Source organism: Microtus ochrogaster, chromosome 4 (genome assembly GCF_000317375.1).
Source record: "Microtus ochrogaster isolate Prairie Vole_2 chromosome 4, MicOch1.0, whole genome shotgun sequence".
Classification (NCBI taxonomy): domain Eukaryota; kingdom Metazoa; phylum Chordata; class Mammalia; order Rodentia; family Cricetidae; genus Microtus; species Microtus ochrogaster.
Window position 1 is genome coordinate 82,060,035 of NC_022011.1, and position 23,839 is coordinate 82,083,873.

A 23,839-nucleotide genomic window follows, 5' to 3' on the forward strand; every position below is an offset into this window, starting at 1 on the left:
CGTAGTACACAAGGAGCACCCATGAGTGTCCATAATACAAGAGGAGCACCTGTGAGTGTCCGTAGCACACGAGGAGCACCCGTGAGTGTCCGTAGCACACGAGGAGCACCGTGAGTGTCCGTAGTACACGAGGAGCACCCGTGACTGTCCGTAGTACACGAGGAGCACCCGTGAGTGTCCGTAGTACACATGGAGCACTCATGAGTGTCCATAGTACACACGGCGCACCCGTGAGTGTCCATAGTACACACGGCGCACCTGCGAGTAGGCCATGCTGATGCTGGCGGTTGCCTGCAGCATTGTGGAAATGCGCCTACACGGATGGAAACACACACAGCCCTTATTGCACTCTACTGACGTTATGTTTTGGGTGCTCAGCTAATTACACTCCTGACTCTACTGACTTAGTGGTACTTAGGGTGGATAGGCAGCAAACAAATCAAGTGGCAGCTTCCAGCTGTGCTCCCTCTGCCTTACAGTCCCCCATTCCAGCTGCAGCACCCACTTGGCCCTCTGTCACATGGTCCTGCCTGAGGGCCACATCTCTTGGCTCCAGAGTAGCACTGTTATTTTGAGTTTCTCAGGAGAGCTGCTTCTCCACTGCAGAAGAACAGGGAAGAGAAGGAGCAGAGTTAAGTAGCACAATGAAAGCAGAGATCCAGGGAAATGAAGGTGGGAAGAGTCCCGGTCCCAAGCTAATAAAACCTCCTTGTCCAATTAGAGAATGAATCGAAAAGATAAATTCCCATGTGTTTGGCCTCAGAAAATGGACCCATTTACTCATAATCCTAAGTGATATGCAATATGTAGGAATTATTCCAGATGGTCTGAAAAAGGAAAATGGAATCCATACTTTAAGATCGACTTCAACCCTGTCCCCTACAGCTAAGTGTAAATTTTAAATACCAAGGCTTGGCTCTGGTTGGCTTTGTTTCTAATTCAGCCTGTGAGCCTTTTGGGTTGACCATGATTGAAGCCACTGAAGCAATAACATGTTGAGACATCAGAGAATGAATAATTCATCCTGAGAGTTGACTCACACATTTGGAAATAGGCGTTGCTCAACGTCTTTGCTGTTGGGAGCTGCACTCAAAGCTGCCAGGGTGCTCTTCCCTCCCAGAAGGAGGAGGAAGGGGAGCGGGCAGGCACATGCATCCACAGTTGTATGTGAGGGACAATTAGAGCGCTGACTCTAATGCTGCCTCCATCCCAAGTCCCCCAGCCTCCTCCCTGGTACCTGTCAGATCTTATTAAGAATTCACAAATACGCCCTGTGGTGGCACACACCTTTACTCCCAACACTCAGGAGGCAGAGGCAGACGGATCTCTGAGTTCGAGAGCAGCCTGGTCCACGGAGTAAGTTACAGGGCAATCAGAGATGTTACAAAGAGAAACCCTGTCTCGAGCCCCCCACAAGGAGAGAGAATTCACAGATAGTTAAACCAGATGAAAGTATTTTTCAGCCCTTTTCAATGGTTTGCAATAAAAACAAAGCAAGTGACTCCAAAAAAATTGAGTTTTCTGTTTGCATAATGAGATGTTTCTAAGTTTTCAGAGTCGACCACTACTATGCTCTGCGCACCAATAATTTATGGGACTTTTTCTTCTGATAATCTGACACGGAGTAAAAAAAAAATGCCTATATTTTAAATTTTTTCTAGTCAAATCGTCCCCTTTGAAATTCTGTCAGCAAGTATAAAAACCATCTGTTCTCCCTCCTAATCATAGTCAAATAGACTCTACCTGAAAATTATTTGGAGATTTAATTTTAAAGCAAGGAGGGCGTGACTGTGAAGTTCAGGCATATAGACTGTGAAGTGCCACACAAGGAGCTTTGCAGTTTGACTATGTAGAACTTGCTATTAAATGAGACCCTTTATCCCAGTTACATGGGTTAAGATCGTTTAAGCTACTAATACTTCTGCTAACTTGATTCTTTTCAGTGATATCATTATATAAGAAGAGCTGAAACTCTTTTTCTTATTTTCTTTGTTCTTTTGATGCCTCCGTATGGAATAACCAGAGTAGTAGAAGAATAGCTATTAATAAATTCACCTTTATAAAATTGTAATGTTCTGTGTATTTAAAAAAACCCAAATGTACTTAATAAATTACTTTCATGAGCATCTCATCAAAAAAAAAAAAAGGTCCTGTTTGATTTGATGTAGAAAGGACTGTTTCAGAAGTACTGTGTAGAAAATTTGTTTTTCCCTCTATTTTCTGTTTTTGGGGGGAAAAAAAAGACCAAATACTTTTAAGGGGATAACCGTGAAATATATCATAAAGTATAATTTCTCATTCAAAATAATGAAATTATTGACATTTGATTCACGCAGTATATAGAGTACCTTAATTCATATTATAAATAGATCAGAGTGAATTTGGAGATTTATTCTTGTGAGAAAAACCTATCTTTAGATGTAAGCATTGTACATCTACTAGGAGACTACAGCACCCGTATCCACCTGCTGGCCACCCATTCTGTCTTCACGCTCAGGTCTTGGAGAATAATGTCGCTGCAGCTCAGGCTGCAGACGTCCAGGTGAGAGACAAGGAGCCTCAGCTTGGGCAGACGTAGCATGTACCTGGCAGTGGGGTGCTCAGAGATCATCTTGGTCATTTTGCTGCATATCTGAGAAAATGATGGTGTCTTTCTTAGGTGCTGTAAGAAATGAGATGATCCACAGTAGAGTTCCGCATTGGCCTTGCTAGAGAAACTGCCACTAATGTGGGCAGAGATGGTTTTTTTATGGAGCATGGACGGGCAGAACATATGGGCGTATTCTCTGCTATGGATTTCTTTGCAAAGTTCTGAACATTCCTACTGATGTGATACTGCAAACCACTAATCCTCTTCCCCTCTTATACGAAAGGGATGCACTACTTACACATGGAGGCTCCAGTCAAGGTGATCCACAGAGATCTCAAGTCAAGAAACGGTAAGTAGTCACACCGTCTGACCTTACTACTTTACCCAGTTCACTGGCACCAGGAAATAACCAGCATGATGCTTCCCATGGCTTTGTAGCTCATGGGTGGTCTGCATTACCCTGAAAACATTTTCACTGTCAGCAAAGATCGACGTCTGTGTGTTATTTGAGGTTTGCCTAGTGTTCTGTGAGAGTCTAACACAGGATGGATTTGCTTATGCTTCTCATTTCGTTTCTTTGTTTGGCTTGTTTTGTTTTTTGTTTTTATCTAAAATAAGAAATGTTTAATGCCTTTTGGCCAAGTTTTTTTTTTTATTTTTGTTTTTTAAAGAAAAAAAACCACATCTCTAATTATTTGCTTAGGATCCTTTTCTAAAATCTGCACCACCAGGTCAGAGTGTGTAGTCGTGTATTTTAAGTCTCCTATTTTTAGATCCTTCTTTCTGCCAGCAACTTTGAGTTTTATTTCTGAATTCCAATAGTTTGCATCTTTTGGTCACTCATGCCCATGTTACCTGGAGTAGCGCCCAAAGATAACCAGCATGCTTGAGAGTTCAGAATGTAAAGGCATTCCCTTTTTTCTTTCTCTTTTCTGGGCTTTCTATACTTTATGAGCCCTATACTTATCGTTTGGAAAGCGAGCTCCTTAAAATAGCTCCCGGGATTAGATGCTACCTTCTTCCATGACGTCACCTCGGAGCTAGCAGAAAGGCAGGAGGACTGTTTACTTAGCAGAGCTAAATAAGCGTCCAAGGGTTCTGCTTAAGAGAGGAAAGAAAGCAGCCCTTGCTTGCTATCGGTTATTTCTGCACTCTTCAGTGGCTCTTGGTAGGCAGAAAAGCATTTAGTTTTAGGAATTTAAGATCGCTGCAGCTAAAACAGGGATTTACCAGCCGTGTGGTCCTGAGAATGGGCGATGACAGCAAGCGGGCTAGAGGAGCCTGGGCAGAGCCCCTGGGGTGCTGCTCACACTGGGACCTTCAGGCCTGGGTCTGACAGGTGGTAGGCAGGAAGGACAGGAAGTTGTAGGCAGCTGCCACCATCAGGAATCCAAGCTGGCCCCTCCTAACCTGGTTGGCTGGCTCGGCTGACTGTCACTCCCTTTCCGTCCTCACTTGCTCTTTGGTTCTTCTGAGACGGACACAGTTGTGATACAGAGCTAGCTGACAGGAAGTCAATGGAAAATAATATCTAACCAGGTAGGAAATAGCAGGCTTTTGTGACCAAAATTTCAGTTTGTACTATTAATCTCTGATTTTTTTAAGCCCATGAAGGCTATACAATGATGGCGAATTCCTCATTTAAAAAAAAAAATTACAAATTCTGTAGCTAATAGGAAACATTAGCAAGAAAAGAATATCAGCCTAACGCTAGCAATTTATTTTTACTGGGAGGAGAGAGACTTCATTTTCTGTAGTGTTTTTTGAAAGCTTAAGTTATGGGCTAGCAAGATGGCTCCGTGGCTAGAGGCCCATACCACCAAGCCGGACAACCTGAGTTCAGTCCCCAGAAACGACACATTAGGGAGAGAGGACTGACCCCCCACAAGCTGTTCTCTGACCTCCATGTGCTTCCCGTGGCCTAGGTGCACCCACACACCTATACACATACACAAAATAAGTAAATAAATCTAATAAAAATAAAAACACATTATTAGTGTGCATGTATGTCTGGTGCATGTTTGCATACACGCGCATGCAATGATGTGCTGTTGAAAGGCAGGGTCAACTCTGTGGAGTCAGGTTGTCTCCTTCTGCCTTTCTATGGGTCTCTGGGGTCCAACTCAGGTCACCTGGCTGCATGACAAGTTCTTTTGTCCCCAGGGAACCATCTCTCCAGCCCCCAAAGGAAGTATTTTTATAATGTTATTTTGTAAATGAGCCCTTGCTAATCTCACATTAAGAAGGAGGAATAGGGAGCAGATAGAATAGTAATATTTATTTACATTTTTATTTATAAAAGCATGCAGTTCATGCCTCCCAATCCCACATTTACTTTGAGGCTATTTTTATGGATTAGATCACACAGAATCCTTTCTCCGGTTACCAAAATCACTAGGAGGAACAGCTGCTGCATTGATGATCTATCGTGCTCAGGGCACCGAGTAGCTTACTGAATAAACAAATCCCAGAAACCCCTCTGAGGCCTCCATGGTTTTCCCTTTCCCGTAACAGCCCCCCCCCCCCGCCGTGTCAACACTCCCAGGTTAATGTCAGCCTTGAAACTGTTTACCAGGAATACTTGCATAGATATTTTGCATGAGTTTAAAATGTATTGTTTCCAAACTGACCTTCTTCCCCACCCCTCCTGCCTGAAAAAGCTATTCCTACATCCCCCTTCTTGGCGAGTGCGGTGCAGCTGCTTTGGTTTACCCTCGCTGCATCTGTGTGAAGCAAGTGTCTTAAAAGCCACTCAGAGCAGCACCTCTTGGAATTAAGCTTTTAAAAAATATTTCCTCCCTCATACAAACTCTCAGATGCAGCAAATATTTTCATCTTACCCTTTATAATATAAAATTCTCTCTGTCTCTGTCTGAGTGTGTCTCAGTGTCTGTCGTGTGTGTGTGTGTGTGTGTGTGTGTGTGTGTGTGTGTGTTTAGAACAGATTCTTGTTGTATATCCCTGACAGGTTTGGTTCTTGCTCTATAGCCCAGGCTGGCCTCAAACTCATGATCGTCCCCCTGCCTCAGCCTGGGATTACGGGGACACACCACCATACCCGGATTATAATGTGAAGTTAGAAATGCGAAGCTCTGCTTCTCTTCAGTGTAAGACAGTTCAGACAAAAATCCTAATTTCTCTCTGTTCTCTTGTAGTTGTTATTGCTGCTGATGGAGTCCTGAAGGTAGGGCCGAGTCTTTTACTTTGGAGAAAGTTGTTCATTTCTGATGGAGGTCTTGTGACCAATCATCTCTCATCAGTGCTGGGTAGAAGGCTAACATTGGTTCCTGTGTCCTCAGATCTGTGACTTCGGTGCCTCTCGGTTCCATAACCACACCACACACATGTCCTTGGTTGGAACTTTCCCATGGATGGCTCCAGAAGTTATCCAGAGTCTCCCTGTGTCTGAAACCTGTGACACATATTCCTATGGTGTGGTGAGTGTGTTTCTTATTTCTTTGTTTTCCAAAGGACATAGGAAGGGCAAACAGCCTAGAGAAGAAAGTGGGCCATAGTTTAGCTTGTGTCTCAGACAGGAGGATCATCTACAGTGGCAGCATAGGGACAGAGCTTTCTAGCTGTCCCGATGTGTGGCTTGATCACTTCTGTCCCGCACTGAGAAGAACCATCACTACTTCCAAGAAGCAAGTAATCCAGAACCCGATCAGTGCTGCCCACTCCCCGGGATGCTGCTGTGAGGAGTGGGAACAGGGCAGAAGAGCTGTGTAATTCACTGACACGGAGGGTCTCTTGCAGTACACTTGATTGTAATAAATTGCTGCTAAGTGAGCCACACTTATGCATTTCCCAAACTACAAAAGGCCATGTAGTTAGGCCAGATAACCTTGTCCAGATTTGCTGCACACCCTACAAAAACAAGTGTTGACGTTGCTACGTGAGCTGACAGATGGGAGCAAGGATAGAATGGGGGGACAGATAAGGAAGGATCGTGTAGTAGGAAAAGGCTTCTGCTAGGGTAGCTCCTGCTGCAGGAAGGAATTCTTTGTGGCCCCCCTTTTAAAGATGCTTTCCTTAAAATGTTGTAAAGGGAAAAAAAGCCCAGAGCATCATGGGGAATGCTTCTTCTCTAGGTCATATTTTCAACCGTGCCACAGATGCCACTTCCCCTTACCTTGCAGAGAAGAGACACTGGTTGTAAGGAACAGCTCACGCCCCCTCTGCACACCCTTTTACCTGAGGTGGGAGGTAATGACCAGAGAAGGACATTTTTCAGGCACACCCCGTTCTCTGATCAGTCTGCTCGCTTCTTTCCATGTGGGCCTTTCCAGCTGGCTAGTGCTTCCTAAGTCATGAACCTCTTATGCACAGGTGACTTTTGTTGGCTATTGAAAACAGTTTCAAGAATAGATTATGTATTTTTGCCTAAAGTCTAGGGGTTTGGTTTTGTTTTGTTTTGTTTTCCAAGACAGGGTTTTTTGGTGTAATAACCCTGGCTGTCCTGGAATTCATAGAGATCCGCCTGCCTCTGCCTCTCAAATGCTGGGATTAAAGGCATGCACCATCAGGCCCAGCAAATCTAGGGTTTTGAAGGTTAAAGGATGGCAATAGTAACCACTTCAAGTAGCTAATTCCCCTTAGTTCTGAATGTTTCTAAGAATAAAAACCACATTACTACTGAGAATGAAAAAGTATTTCTCCATGAAAGAAGGGGAGAAAGAGAATAACTGTTCCGGAGGGCACCAGCTTCTGAAGCTGCCTTCTATAACAGGAATTATTATCTCACACTCATCTAGAAATTCCAAAAATGGGAGCTTTGTTGCAATTTAAGACTTTTTGTGCTAGGGCTTAGCTGGGTACTGGTACACTTGCCTAGCAATATGCCCTGGGTTCAATTCTTCAATCCCCAACCTACAGAAGGAAAAAAATTAAACCTTTTGTGAAATTGTTTTCTTTTACCAAGTCACATTCCTTTACTTTAGGGAAAATGATCGCTTATTGAGTTAGTCTGTGGGCTGGACGGTTTACATATTACATAGCACGTTTGACTACATTTTACATAGCGTGTTTGACAGTACCAGTATCTCATTTCATGCTGTTGAACAGAAGCCAGTGTGTTTTCTATAAGGGATCAGGCAGCCATGGCTTTGTCTTTGAGGACTGCTTACACCTGGCAGCTGAGGCTGCTTCCGAGCTCCTTAACAGGCAGAACCACTTTGTGCTTTGCAGCAGAGCCGTACTCTGCAGAGCCCTCTATCAGCAAGGGGATTTGGGAAGACATCCGAGTGACTGACACACGTGGGTCATTTGGCCATGGTCCAGCTGATCATGTGACTTTCCTCGCATGTGCAGGAGTGTATAAAAAGAGAAAACCATATTTAGGCAGCTGGGGCTTTAAATTAACTTGCACCGTTTTGTTCATCAGATGGGTTTTGAGGTTTATTTTCTACTCCCACAATCCACGTATTGTATTTACTTTGACAACTTTCCCCAAGCCTTGGAATTTCCCTATTAGAAATTTTTGACCTAAACTCACAGCTATGAGTTATGTATAGAATGAAGGTTTAGTTTCAATATTATTGCATTTATGAAAATAAACTCTGTGTCGCTTTCTTTCAAATGCTTCCAGGTGCCTGGGCTTTGTGTGAAACACACCATTCTTCCTTTTCCTTAAGACTGTGCCCTCTCGGTACCTGTAGCCAGGAACTGATGCCTTTTACCTTGGAAACCATAGTTGCTGAGCCATGACTTTTGATACCCAGCTAAGGATCTCTCCCTTGTCTTTAAATCCCTGTGGCAGGTCTCACTGATCACTTCCTTAAGCACAGTCTGAATCCATCTTTCTGGTGCAGTGGGTTTTCCATCTGTTGTAAAAACCTTTCACTCCAGAGACTACGTGCCACTTTTGAGAGAAGGGTCTCTGCATGTCTGTATGTGTACCACCCCTACCTTTGCCTGCCTTGCTTTGGTTTTCTTGGGGGAAAGGATGGTTTTGTTCTCTTTTGTTTTTAAGTCAAAAGCTCACTGTGTAGCTCTGGCTGACTTGGAATTTCCTATGGAGGCTAGGCTGGCCTGGAACTCACAGAGATCTGCCTGTTACCTAACCTCTGGTATTAAAGACATGGCTGTCCTGCTGGCTGAGGAAGGGACTTATCAGGAACTTCACAGACCGTTTCCTAGAATATCCGCACTGCCAGGACTACACTACACCACACACCAGGTGTGGTGGAGAACCTGGCTATCCAGTCCTCTGGCTCTATCAATGTTAATTCCAAACTCATTCAAGAGCCTTCCTGCCCTTGAGTTCCTGAAACAGAAATGTTTCCATGTCTTTTTAAAAACAGCTTCTAGGGGGCTGAGAGGTGGCTGCTCCTTCAGAGGACCTCAGTTCAGTTTCCAGTACCCACACGGATGTTGACAACTGTCTGTAACTCCAGTCCCAGGGGATCCGATGCCCTCTTCTGGCCTCTGCAGGCACTGCACACATGTCAGATACAGACACACCTTTAAGCAAATATAACATACAATAAAAGTAAATATAAATCTCAAGACAACAACAAAGTCAGCTTCTGGCCCCAAGAAATGTCTCTGTGTGGGTCAAAGTGTTTGCTGGCAAGTCTGAGGAGTTTAATCCCTAAGAGACAGCAGATTCCCACGAGTTCTCGTCTGACCTCCGCATGCGTGCCATGCTAAAATAAGTGAAGAGAAAATCATCTTCTGCCATTAGTTTCTCCTTAAGTGAGGTTTGACCGAGAAGGGCCGGCGTGCCTCACAGAGAACTCTGTCAGCAGAACTCCAGGGAAATGCGCTTGTGCTGATTGAATGATAAGCATTCGGGATTGCGTCTAACACTGCCCCTTCTCTTTCTGTTCATTCTAAATAAGCGTCATCAGTGACAGGGAAAAGCCAAGGCTTGCTCTCCAGAACCCTTTGTTGTAAACAAACAAACCTGAAAAGCCATTATGAGTTCCCAGTGGGTTGGACACCAGAGAGAAAGGGTAGTTGTTCCAATTGAGGCCATTTTGGGCATAGAAGCTTGCAATCCTCAAAGTTTAAAAATTACATCAACCTAATATATACATACTTATATGTATATATGTGTATACACACACACAAAGGAAAAGCATCATTCTAACATAAAATATCCCATAGTTCATGAAGAGCACAGCCATCAAAGAGTTGGTTTTTTAAACTCACCCCAAAAAGCCAAGATAGGTTTTTGCTTTTCGTCTTTCTCGGATTGGTAATTTTGTGTTGCTTCTTAACACGTGGCAAGACTAACTAGCCTTGCCCTGCCTTCCGAGAAACTTCTTGTTTCCAAGCAGTGCTAGGCAGGCAATTGTCCTTTCCTCATTTTACAAGGGAGGAGGTGTTTGTACATCCCCAAGAGAGTGTCTCCTGAAAGATTGGGAGTAGATTTAGAGTATGACCGGCTAAGAAAAGGAGCCCAGATGGTTGAAAGGACAGGCTGGGGAGACCCCACGGCCCGTCGCCCTTCCCAGTGGCCAGGGTTACCTTCCTAGGAACTTCCAGCCAAAGCCAGCTTTGGACTGGACTAGCTAAAGGGGCAGCCTCTGAGACTGTTCCAGAACCAGCCGGGCTCAGGTAATGGCTTCCTATTGTTTGTGAGAGAAAAGGCAGAAATATACAGTCTCATCCAAGTTTCTGCTCTGTAAACTGAAAATAGAAATTCTCCTTGTGAGTGCAGTTTAGCTGGGAGGACGTCTTGGTATACAATGAGTTGGAAAATATTCTGGAGGTGAAAGCTCACAGCCGTGTTTGGCCTGCGTCCTTGGAACTGGTATTTTAAGGCATCGGCTTCATGTATTTTTAGACCTCCGAGTGACTTCCTCAACAAACTTACTTTTTTTTTTTTTTTGCCAAATGTCATTTTTATTGAATGCAGAAAAAAGCCACCCTAGCTCGTTCTGCTTTCATTTGGGTGCATTCCCAAATCTGGGGAATTAATAAAGGGAGTTCATGGGAGGCGTTGATACTGGAACCAAATAGAAGGCCTCGTGAAGGTTCCAGAACTGGAGGCTTCTGGTGGTTAGCACCTCGGTCTCCCCAGTTTTAAATCCCTCAAGCACCTCCCTTGGCTGTTGTATCTATTCAGAGACACAGGCAGAGTGACACTGTCCAGTTGTTTCAGGGTTATAACTCCTAATTTATTAGACTTTTGTTACTGTCCAGGCAAATATTTTGGTCTGGAAAAAAAAAAAAAACGAAGAAGAGAAGAAGAGGTGGGCTTCTGATGTTATTGCATCAGACTCTGGGGGGTGCATTTTGCTCTGTATAATGCAGGCAGATTCCACACGTGGGCACACATTTGTGCGTGAGTTGTGCTTGCCCTCCCCCAGACTATGAAAGGGGGAGGCCTGAAAGGTTCACCTGAGTGTTTTGGGGGGGGACCTGGAACCTTTGGTTTCTTTGACGCTGCCTCCTTGTTTCCATCCCCTCCGCCAATGCCCAATCGATCAATTTTCCCACTCGTCACCTCCTTTCCCCCTCTGTCCCCAGTACCAACAGAGTGTGGCCATCACAGCAAAGTGAGGGACTTCCTTCCCGCTCAGCCTAGCTCTGCCCTCTCCCCTGCGGAGGCGGGTGGCAGGGTGACTGCTACCTGTGCTGACTCTCACCCTCCCTCCCAGCCAGCACTAGACTTGTCCCCTTCCGGGATGCCCCTTACCTTTTCCTAATCGCTTGAGCGACTCAAATGGAATTACTCAGTAGTTTTTCTGAAGAAGTACCTTACGCTCTTGATTAAAAGCCCAAAGAGGCTTCAGGGACTTTTTTTCCCCCTCACTCTTGAGGAGCATCTGCCAATTTCCCTGATTTTCCTGCTAATTATCTTCGTATTAGCCAGCATTCATTTGACATGTTATAGCTTGAACAAGACAGCAGCAGGCTGGCTGGGGATATAATGGCTATACAGTTAAAGGCTTACAGGACTTACTCAAATTGAACCCTGCCGTCAATCTAGACTCCTGTGTAGAAACAGACTTTGGAGTTGCAGCCAGGGAGAGCAAAGCCTACCTTGCAGAGTTGTCGCCCTGAGTTTGCCTTGGTCCCATGGCTACATCAGAGCCTGGTGTGTTCTGTCGACCACCGGGCTTTCCCCAGCCCTAGAATTACATGGAATGAGAGCACAGCCTCCAAGTAAGAAAACAGTGTGTGTCCCTGCTGTCCCATTTGGTGGCTGGGTGTCTGTAGGCAAGTTCATCTGACTTTCCTAGACACCCATTTCCTCACCTGTAAATCAAGGATGGTATCTGAGGCTTGATCGTGATCAAGGTGACACATGTAATGGGGTAATGGGATTTGGAGCATATTAGGCACTCAGTAAATCATAGTGGTTGTCATATCATGATTATCAGCAAAATTAGAATTGATTCTGTGCTTTGCCTAGAACTAGTAGACTAAACGTTTGGTGTCAGCCTGGCATGGTGACACATGCCTGTACTTCTAGCCCTTCGGAGGCTGAGGCAGGAGGATCATGAATTCAAGGCTAGCCTGAGCTACATAGCCAGACTCTGTCTCCAAAAAAAAAAAAAAAAAAAAATTGGATGTCTGTTTGAATAAGAAGAGATGGCAGCTGGGTGTTCAAATCCCCATTATTCAGTATTTAGAGAGAAGCCCAGATCTCCATGCTAGCACCAGTTGGCTCTTCTTAGCATTCGGTTGATGGTCATGTCCACACTCACCTTGAGCTTTACACACAGATGGGGCCCATCTTCACTCCTGCACACAGTCAGCACACAGTCAGTGTGTATGTGTACTAAATGTGCACCGTACTTAAGAATATGGTATAATATGTGTATACAGGAATGGATCCTTCAGACTGACTCATTCTGAGGGAAATTTGTCCAAATCACAAAGTCTAAATGTTATAATTTAAAACTATCTTCTGGTATGGGACAGAGGAGTTTACTAGGGATTTGAACTGGGGACTTTGATTTTTTTAATGTGGCCATTGTTGAACCTTTAAAACTGTGTTGAATTTCTTGTTACTATCTAATAAAAAATGTATCCGAGACTCAAGGCAGAAAGATTGTTCTCTAACAAAATACAAAATTGGGAATATGTGAAAATTCCACAGAGTGTAAAGATCAAGTTTAATCACTAATATAAAATTTTAAGTGTAGACATTCCAATTCCTAAGACAAGTTTTTTTTCTTTACATACAAAGAACATGAAAGTATATAACATATGGTAAAAGTCCTATGTATGAATATATACATATATAGTCTAAGTTTCTACAGATGGTTGGCTACGTCTAGTAATTGGATACAATTAAATGCTAGCTACATTTTTCAGTAATATACCAATATAAAGTACCAGAATAAAAATTCCATTTCCTTTTTGTTCTAGGTTCTCTGGGAGATGCTAACAAGGGAGGTCCCCTTTAAAGGTTTGGAAGGATTGCAAGTAGCTTGGCTTGTAGTGGAAAAAAACGAGGTAAGACTCCGTTTCTCCATTCAGGTGCATAGATCAGAAAACAGTATTGGGGTTTTGCAAAAGACTTTTTCATCTTCTTCAAATTGAAAGTAAGTTCACGCTTATGGAAAGATTAGCAGTAGGAGCTAACACAAAGGGTCAAAGTGATGTTATTCCTCATGAATGGACCCTTTACATCTAATTGTTGCAGCTTCACGTCGTGATGCTGTAGATCAAAAATTGTACAAGTACTGTACTAGTTTCTCAGTCTCAATTGTAAAACCGGGGGGTTTGTTCTTAGTGATGAAAGAAGCCATTGCGTCCAAGGTAGGGGAACAGTTTAACTGCATCTCCTGCGTTTAGGACATCTTTTTTACTGGCCGGGAGTTGATATATCTGTAAGAGACCTTCAGCTACTTCAACTTACCTCTCCCAGCAGGAGTCACTATAGTACAAGAAACTGTCGCTTAGATGAGAATTTCAAAAATAAAAGAAGAAAAAATAGTTTCAAAAAGGGGAAAAATTACAGTTTTGCCACCTACGTTGAGCACTACATTGAAGATGAGCTCCTCACTGGAATTGGCGAGGCAGAGGTACAAGTGCTGGCTTCTTCATGCAGAGTCGTTCCATTTCAAAGGGACTTCAGTGGCGTAAACACCGTTTGTGCTGTGTCCCCGGCCTCGCTTTTCTTCTTCCCACAAATTGAGGCTTTCAGCTAGTTGGACCTATGAGCCTACATCAGAGGACACGCCACATCCATATCAAAGAGAGCAACTACATTCTGAAAGGTTTCAAATTGTCGCTGAAACGCACAGCCATGGAAATCGCACAGCATAAGGACGCAGCATCCCATCTCACGGCGTGAGGAGAACTTAGATGGTGTTGCGGCCGTGCACGCTGGTGCTTGCCAGGCAAAGTAACTGATTTCCCAGAACTTCTTCATTTCCATAGCTGTATACAAAGGCTGAGAGAGACCTCAAAGGAAAAAAATATTCTCCAGAAGAATATTTAAAGATAGCCCCCTTTTAGCGTGTTAGCAGAACTGGATTGATCTGTACCCTGAGTGACTACGGAGTATGCTAGGTTAATCAGAAAGCCGCTGTTGACCAGGAGAAACCAAGATTCTGTCTCCCAGATCCCAAGCTATTTGGCCCATTTGTCCTCCCGACTCATTGGGAAAGGGCGGCACATTGCGGTGGCTGAATTTGTCCTCCCGACTCATTGGGAAAGGGCGGCACATTGCGGTGGCTGAATTTGGTGGGAGAGGACTGCCAGGCTAGGGGACGGAAGGACTTCCACGTAAGACCAGGCCTCCCTTGTTGCTTTACAAGAGCTGTGAGATTTTAATTAGATGATCACTATTTCCACGTGCTGTTCGGTTAAGATAACTAATGGTTTGGGACGCGAGGATCCACTGTTCTGTATCTTTTGCCAGAGAGATGGTTGAGTATTTTGTTCAGGTTGATGAATCCAAATGAAGAGAGCATTGGCCTTCAGCTGACCTGGAAGCAATTTCTACACCACACAAGATAGATTAGGAGAGGAGTTTAGAGAGTCACCCAGATCCTCCAAAGTTGACAGAATAATTAGTATTTCACAATAATTTTTTTCAATCTAGAGAAAAGCAGAATAGGTCCAGCCCAAAGCATTTCCAAAGCATTGGGTGTTTAAAGGGGAAGGGAATGGCAGCTTCCGTCCTGCCTGAGTGTTGGGATGCCCCCACTAACACCCCTGAGAACTCCATAGCATCGCATGCAGGAAGCCACTGCCTTCTGCCCCCTACTGATCCCATGGGACGTACCGTGGTGTGCTGCGATGAGGGAGACTCCAAGACTTCCTGATCTGTTCATTAACTGAAGTAGGAAGTTGAGAGAACCCACACGGTGACAGAAGTTCTCTCAGCTTGCCAATGAATTGAAGAAAAACCGGTTGAATTAAGGATAATTATCTGCACAACACTTATTTGTCAAAGAAAAAACAATGTGGAAATTAAGCCTAGATGGGATTTCCAGTGTTGCCGTTCCAGAAGGTTTCTTCATCCCACCACCTTACAGGCACTGACTATCCAAACAAATTCCGCTCACACAGTGTTAAGGCAATTCCCAGAGATTGAGTTCACGTAAGAACAAACCCGAGACCTCAAGAAGCGTAACTCATAAAACCTCTTCAGCCTCCAATAATTTTTTTTATCTTTACTGTTGAATACTTTCAGTTATTGGGTTGGAGAAAGGTTCCCATATTTTCACGTTCTTCATTTAAATAAGAATGGCGTTTAAACTGCCAAGGAGAAATTGATAGTGTGGACTGTCTAGTTATTCTGTAACATCTACAGCCAATTAGTAGGGCTGCTTTTTTAAAGAGCTTTTTATTTTGAAAAAATTATGGACTCCTAAAAGTCTGTAAAAATATTACAGAGAACCCAGTGTTCCCAGCTTCCCCACTGCTAACCCCTTATATGGCTGCAGTGGCACCGAGCGGCAGTGAGGATGGGGACAGCACTCTTACCAGGTGGCAATCATCTCTTCCTCCACACAGAGCTTCCCATCTGATCATCGTATCTGTGGATCTTTGCCTCTGACTCTTATGGATAAGGCTTTTGACTCATCATTTTCCCTGACGTTAACTTCTATTAGAATTAGACTCGTAAACCCTTGTTACGCCTTACAAAGTAAGCAGTGAACCTTACAGAAGGCGTGAGCTTATGAGAGCATTGCTAAGACATGGTTTTTAATATAGGGTTTCCATGAAAAGCAGTGGGCCTTCAGAAAATTTTAGGGTATAATTTCTATGTTTATAAACACTTGGATTCTTGCATAAAATGTGTTTTGTTGTAAATAGCAAATTAATTAGTGTAAAAAGAATCTTAATAAAACTAAAAATTTCATTGGGACCAGCAAGTAAAGATATTTGCTACCACACCTGACAACCTAAGTTCAATTCCTGGGACCCACATGGTAGAAGAGAGACTACTTCCTCAAACTGTCTCCTCGCCTCCTCGTGCACACCACAGCACAGCTGTGTGTTTGTACATGCACACATGCTCCCCCACATTCACACCCTCACACAATTAATTAATTAATTAAAATATGTTTACCTACAAATTTTTTAAACTTAAATTTTCATTTACTACTCTTGAACTTCAGAAAAATAAAAAAGTAGATGTTTTCACATCTCATGTGTAAAGTGATACAAAAAATATTTTTTAAAAAATGCCCCCATCTAATTTGATTACTCTAAATTAGTAGGTACTCTTCTTATAAATGTGAAGCCTTTATTCCAAAACATCTAAGCTGTAAGTAATGCTCCATATAGTATCTGGCCATTTCGAGATGTTTGGAATCATTAGGATCGCATTAAAGTTGTGTGATCAGGACATAAATACTTCAGATTCTATTTGTAAGTACCTTTTTATACACCCAAAAAAATCCCTTACATCAATGTGTCTGAGTCTGTGATTAGCTAATACTCGATAGTATTAGAGATCAAAAATTACTTTTTCTGCGTGTGATGTTTGAAATGTCGTGTCTAAAAAGGCTTCTCAGTAAGAAAAGAGGAACAAAGGACACCCAAGCCTGTTGACAGTGGCTTCTTTGGTAACCACCGAGGTTAGGCTGTGCTGAAGTGTGTCCATCTGAAACCCACTCTGTTTATATAGAGTACATGCAGGTAAATGCATGCCACTGTAGTATGTCTTTTCACACACACACACACACACACACACACACTGTACTGGAAATGTGGTCCAGGACTTTCTGCACGCCCGTTGCTCTGCCACTGATGCATCTCCAACCCCAGGGCTCTCTTCCTAACAACTGAAGTTATAAACATGCTCTGCTGAAAAGAAAGCCAGAAAGCCTCAGCTCGCCCATGGGCACCATGCTTCAAGTCAGTGGAACCCTGTAATGCAAAGAATAAGTGGAAATCCTGCAGTACACACATGCTCAGGCAAGATCTTGCTAGACAAGATGATGGGGCCATTTAAGGTGCTGAGCCTTGTGTGGAAATGGCCATAAGTGACTGCCTGATGGAGTAAGCGGTGCTAATGACTTAGTTCCAAGACCTGCACGGTTGCTAGTGACAGTCCTTAAAATCGTAGTTGGGTTATGAATAATGCAAAGATCACTGCCCTTTGATTTCTCGTGTGTGGGTGTTGCACTCTTGGGAAGTCTGGTGCATCTGGAAACTGCTCAAAAATATTTCTGTTTATTTGTAACTCAGTTTGAGGCCAGGTCCAGAAAATTATATAAACTTCGTTTTGTTTACTAGGCTAATGTAGATCCACGTGGAACATTTGCAATTTGATGGCTTGTAAGAGAGTCCTTGATTATATGGTGCTTTATGGTATATTGAAGGATGTCTGGTCATCATTTATTTTCATAGCGTGGAGGATCAAACTCAGTGCCTCATCCATGCCAGACCCTTCTGTCGCTGTCACTGAGTTATTGGCCCCTCAAGCCTTTGAAAACAAAAATTCTTCTGGGAATAGGGACGTGCCATGGTCTGTGAGAACCAGAACTGTGGGGTGTGAGAGTAGACTTGGTCCTCGCGAAGGTAGAGCCACAATGAATCGTGTATTCTGAATGACACGCTCAGAATTACCATTTCCCAAATGCGGAGTGATCTTCTGTGCCAAAGATGTTTTCAGAGCTCCACACCTATTGCCAAAACTCAACTTGTTTCCTAGTTACCGGGCTGGTAAGCTGGAATCACGAGTCGCCTATAAAAACAGAGCAATAAATTGGTGGTGTTAGATGATGTAGCATTATGTTCCAGCTTGCCCCTCTCCAGCTGTAGTTTCTTCCTAATGATGAACCTGACCTTTCCATCGTCCATGATTTCCATGTAGGCAAGTGGGGTCCTTTGGAGATTGGACAGGACAAATCTGTGCGTGAATCCTCCTGTCATCTATGAACCCAGGGATGCTTTAGATCCCGTGTCTTGTTTGGGTTTCTAAATTAGTTCTTTGATGATTCTGCAAAGGGCACTTCCTTGTCCCAAAGAGTAAAGCCTTGTTTCTTCTTCTGTTTGCCTTCTCTTTGTAGAGATTAACCATTCCGAGCAGCTGCCCCAGGAGCTTTGCTGAGCTGTTACATCAGTGTTGGGAAGCCGATGCCAAGGTACTTGTGTTATTGTTCAAACTTCTGAAGTTTTACCTGTTCACTTTGGGGTTTTGAAAACTTAGCATAGCCAAAAGCCTTACACAGCGGCAGGGAACTGCCGAGCCTGCAGCCCCAGAAGCCCCATGATGACACCTCTACAGCTCGACTTCTGGATCAAGTGATTATCATCAACTCTTCCTTCCTTTAACAGAACTCCTTGGCATTCTTGACTCAAAAGACAATTTTGTTCTTTTGCTTTTAATCACGACCATTGTGCCTCGTAAGAACAGCTAACACAGTACTCTATGTGAGGCTGTGTTTCGAGCACTTTCTACTAACTCTTGGATAGAGGAGCTGAGCTCACCCTCGGCTCACAGATGGAGAGCCCAGGCACACACAGATTAAAGATGAGTCAAGACCCCATGGCCTGGGGCCCTGGTGGGGCTGGATGTGAACCCAGACAGTCTGCCATGGCTCTTAGCGTCAACTCTGCTGCCTTTCTGTCCACAGAGAAGCAGGCAGATGCTATACTTCATTAGAAGAATCCTAGTGTATCCTCCCAGGGCCGTCACAATAAGACTGAAAAAATTCCAATCCTAGGCCTTCGTGCGATTGTCACTTGTAAGCATGGGTAGCTAATGTCTTTTCTCCACAAAGAGCAGCTTTAAGAAGATACTCTTGGATGCATATAGAGATAGTTATGGATAAAATGATAGCTGGTCCTGGCTTTGCTTCAAAAGCAAGTGAAGGTCCGTGGACAGCAATACTGTTAAATATGACTGGAAGTGATGAGTTTTGATCCCAGTCATAGAATATAGAGACATTGCTTTTTGCGGGCTTAGATTTTCATAATAAAGGTCATTTTAAAATTTGTAATTTTAAAATGAGTCTCACAGATTAAATATTAAAACAATTGAGAGATCAAATTCAAGAGAGAAGCAAAATTCATAGTTAAAATTTATTTAGTTTTTTTTTTCATGGCACTAGAGATATTACAACTGATTCAGAAATAGAGGCCTAAAAAAATAGCAAAGGAACCTGAAAAGTATGGAATTCTTCCTCAATTTATACCCATTCCCACTGAGAGCCCTAGGAACGAACACTGATGACTGAAGTCTGCTCCAGGACAATGTGCTTCTTTGGTGGAAGTGGCTTAGAGACAAACTGGCCGTGTGGGCAGAGTTCATGTTGATGTATGCAGAGTGTTTCCGGCACTGTCCCCAAAGAGACAAAACACAGTGGTGCTGCAGCAGCCCGCCGTGGTGGGGAAGCCTCCCACCTTGTTTGTGCCTTGCTTCCATCCTGGGAAGATTCAGTTGCTGGGCTCCGCAGCCATGCACTGCCTGCCTTGGCCCCGGGGGCCTGCAGCCTCTTTGCAAGTGGAGTCCTTTATACCTTAGTATTATTTTTTCTTAAAGAATGCAATGTTTGCATTGTTACTATTTTTATTAGTACACTGGCAAAGAAGTTGAGTGTTCTGCCCTACCCCTGATTAGACCCTCTTATTTCCAGTGTGTGATTTTTTTTTCAGAATGTGGTATTGCATTAAGCATTAGAAGAAATGGCCAGGTGGTGGTGGCGCACGCCTTTAATCCCAGTACTCGGGAGGCAGAGGCAGGCGGATCTCTGTGAGTTCGAGGCCAGCCTGGTCTACAAAGGGAGTTCCAGGATAGGCTCCAAAGCTACAGAGAAACCCTGTCTCGAAAAACCAAAAAAAAAACCAAAAGCAAAAACAGAAGAAATGTACACTTTACAGCTACTTAGGTTAAACTGTGAGCAGATGTTTACACGTTTATTTTCAAACCTGTGCTGTTTAACTTTTGTGTCTATTAAAACATATACAGTGATTTCAATAGCGTTGAAATCTTACCTGTGCTTAATTAAAAATTTCACCTCAAATTATTTGCATTGAGTTAGATTAATGCAACCAGATTGCTAGATTGGAATCATTTTAGTATGATTTAGTTTCTCAGTCAAAAACCTCGTACTGTATTAGTTAAAATCCTGAGAATGTGCACTTACATTTTAATATGGCACAAGGAATCTAAGCCCAAAGCAGAGCCTATGAAACTGGCATGTCTTTAACATGTAGGAAGTAGAGCCCTTTTTAGGACCAGAAGAATCCTGTGTTCCCGTCACATGAAGTATAAAAGAAGTCTGAAACTAATTTTTTTTGTTTCCTAAGTTTTTGACATCTTATTCTGATAAGAAGTACTGCAGGCCATTGCATTTGATTTGATTGGACAACAGTTGCAGCTCACACTTCAGTCCTCGCGTGCTAATCTGCACGCACATCTCACATGCATCATGCTCTGAGCACACTCATTCTCGGGTGCCATTCCACTGAGTCTTCCCTGACACCTGCTAACCCTTTTCCAGACCCAGAATCAGTCACACACACACACACACACACACACACACACACACGAGTTCCTGTGGCACTTTGCAGCAATAGAAAGTAGATGCAGAAGCCAGACCACCGTAAATTTTCTGAGAGGTTTATTTTCATGCTACGGCTCCAAGTTGGTGCCGTCCTATGGTAAATGGAGAGCAGGAGTTGGTTAAAGTAGTTTATTCCCATTTTCAGTCTTTAGACTTCAGAGTGTTAACACAGATTACACTATGCAGTTTCCCTGCGGGGCTGGTGTTCTTCTGCAGTGAACAGAAGAGAGAGATGTAGGAAAAACGTGGCGTTGTGTAAATGACAGAGCATTCTGGTCGCCTATATCGTATGCTCAAAATTGTTTCTTGGAGTTGGAAATGTAACTCAGTTTGGTGGAGTGCTTATCTAATATGCACAAAGGCTTGAACCCTGGATTCAAACCCCAGCCCTGCATAAACCAAGTGTGGTTGGTCATGCCTACAGTCCCAGCGCTGGGGAAGCAGAGGCAGAGGATTAGAAGTCTACATAGTAAGTCCAAGACTGGCCTAGGATATTCAAAACCTACCTCAAAAATTAAATTGTATGTGTGTGTGTATGAATGAAAATAAGAAAAGAAAGATGAGTATTGATTTGTCTTTAAATGACATCCCTGGAGCTGATAAGCAGGGAGGAGTTGTTATCATACTCTATGAGATTAAAGATTGGAAGTTTAAGAGCACAGTCCAGGTTCTGTGACCAGCTCCTGTGTCACGCTGGATAACATATGCCTTTCTGAACTAGATGCCCTATGTATGAAATGGAAATAGCCAATTGAGACGTAAGAAGTGAAGACATTCCTTTAGTGGGATAAGTGGTCCTCGTTGTAGCTTCTTTTTAAGATAAGCCATCTGTAACGACACTCCAAAGGCAGCTAAGCCCTTCAGAGGAGGAGCCACAGGTCCCCAGCACCGTGCTGTGTTCTGCAGCCAGCACATTTAAACCATCACTGAAGAACTGTACATTGCTGAACTCCTGGGCTCCAGTAATCCTCCAGCCTCAGCCTCCCAAATAGCTAGGACTACGGGAATGTCCCACTGCAGCTGGCTGTGGGTGGAGGTTAATCCTTATCCCAGTAATGATTTTTTTTAAGGGGATGCTTGAGATCTGAATATGAAGGAGTTTAATTTTATTTCAAAAATACTTACATGTAGGGGGAAACAAGTCTTTAAAGGTTCATTAAGTGGACTGGGGATGTAGCCCAGTTGGTAGAATGCTTGCCTCATATGCACGAGGCCCTGGTTCCACCCCCTGCACTATATGAGCTAGGTGTGTTACACAGCCCAGCATTTGGGAGGTAGAAGAAAGATCAGGAGTTCAGAGTCATCCTCAGACCCAGAGTTGGAGGCTAGCCCGGGATCCATGAGACCAGGATTGGTGATGCTGTTCTGTTTGTTTCTTTAAAGACAGGAACCATTAGCTTCCCTTGCTACTTTTTTCTTGCAAAATGAAAATCCTATGTCGCCTGTGTTTATAATCAGTTCTTAAGCAGTTACACTTCTTTCTTTTTCCATTTAAAACCTGACACATGGTGGAAGACATGAAGACAGGAACAGAGTTTAAGAACATTGGCTCCTTTTCCTGCGTCCTATTTAAAGCACGTTCCTTTGTTCGTCGGTAACATTTGACTACGCATGATTTCTTCACACACACACACACACACACACACACACACGTGCGCGCGCGCACACACACAGCATTGTGGATGCACACACCTGTGCGCCTTCCCCTAAAACAAACAAGGCAGAAGTCAGTAAATATCCTAGCTTTGTATTCCTGAGTTATGGGAAAGTGCTTTTCTTAATAATGTCAGAGGCACCCAGGTCCTGAGAGCAAGCCACCTCAACACTGTTCCTTCCTGTTTTTGTGCTCCTAAATTAAAATGCGTGTTTTAATTGCTGTAGCTGTAATTTGCTCTGAAATGGTGTAATTATGAGGCACGATGAGGAGAGGATCCTTTTATTATCTTTCTCCATTTTTGTTTTAACCTTTTGTCTCAGCCTTGGCTGGAGCGGAGAGAGGTGAGCATAGACAGTGCTTGTTAGAGACAGGTGGAGCGTGCTTTTCCAGTTCTGTCTACAGCCTGGTAGCGTCCTGGACCAAAGCAGGCTTCAGTGTGGGATAAACCCTCAGAACCATGATGTTATTATGACGTTAAGATTTTTTTTTCAGACCAATTGATTTGGGAAATTTTATTAGTTCCATTAGGTCAGTAAGCAGATACTGCCTGCCCACACACATTTTACAAAAAAAAAAAAAACAGGCAAAAGATGGAAACATTTGGGTAGTAAATAGCAGAACATTCAAAATACATAATCCAGTTAAGATTTTACTATCTCTCCCACATAGGTAGGTCTCTGGTGACTTAAGAATTTTTTTTTTAATCAGAGTTCTTGGTCATCTCTCAAAGAAGGACTTGGTCCCTCTCTTCTTACCTACAAAAGAGTACTCATTACCCTGATGCCCTGTGGTTAAAATAATATCTATCCTTTGGATAATTCACCGCAGATGAAGAATTCGGCTCCCTACACCTGTGTGATCTGATGGCTATAAACGCTAAGAGGGAGCCCGGCCTTGGTTTCCTTGGTTGTGGCTCCGCTCCCTCCTCCCGTTTCCTTTAACTCTCACGGTGGTTCCTTTTTCTCTTCTTCAGAAACGGCCATCATTCAAGCAAATCATTTCGATCCTGGAGTCTATGTCCAACGATACGAACCTTCCAGACCAGTGTAACTCGTTCCTACACAACAAGGCCGAATGGAGGTGGGTAGCTCCGGTGCGGCGCGAGTCCCCGCCCACGGATAGCTGATGGACAGTCCTGATTTCTAAGCACTACTGGGGCTGGGCGCAGGCTAAGATTTACCTTTCATGCATAAGGAAGCAAGAGTTTCTCTGTGTTTGTTTTCTTAAATAGCATGCATCTAAGTGTTTGGGAAGAGTGTCGAATCACATACTCTGAAGCAAAGGGCATTTCCAGAACCTTCTCTGTATACGTTCTGTGTTAGGAAGCTTTAGCCTCTGCCCAGAAAAAGAAAAAAAATTAAAAGAGAGCACGAGCAAGGAACTCAGGACCGCGAGGGGTACACCCACACACTGAGACAATGGGGATGTTCTATTGGGAGCTCACCAAGGCCAGCTGGCCTGGGCCTGAAAAACCCTGGGATAAAACCGGACTCGCTGAACATAGCGGACAATGAGGACTACTGAGAACTCAAGAACAATGGCAATGGGTTTCTGATCCTACTACACGTACTGGCTTTGTGGGAGCCTCGGCAGTTTGGATGCTCACCTTACTAGACCTGGATGGAGGTGGGTGGTCCTTGGACTTCCCACAGGGCA

At 43.6% G+C, this 23,839-nt stretch overlaps 1 protein-coding gene across 3 annotated transcripts in view; it reads left to right on the plus strand.

The window, feature by feature from the left end:
- Positions 1–23,839, plus strand: part of Map3k20 (mitogen-activated protein kinase kinase kinase 20) — a 154,381-nt gene that overhangs the window by 77,797 nt on the left and 52,745 nt on the right. For all 3 annotated transcript variants that reach the window (XM_005346571.2, XM_005346572.3, XM_013345939.2), the window contains exons 5-10: positions 2,874–2,939; positions 5,746–5,774; positions 5,890–6,027; positions 12,920–13,006; positions 18,028–18,102; positions 23,157–23,263. In XM_005346571.2, the coding sequence (XP_005346628.1) occupies positions 2,874–2,939; positions 5,746–5,774; positions 5,890–6,027; positions 12,920–13,006; positions 18,028–18,102; positions 23,157–23,263 (502 nt within the window). The remainder of the gene's footprint in view (positions 1–2,873; positions 2,940–5,745; positions 5,775–5,889; positions 6,028–12,919; positions 13,007–18,027; positions 18,103–23,156; positions 23,264–23,839) is intronic.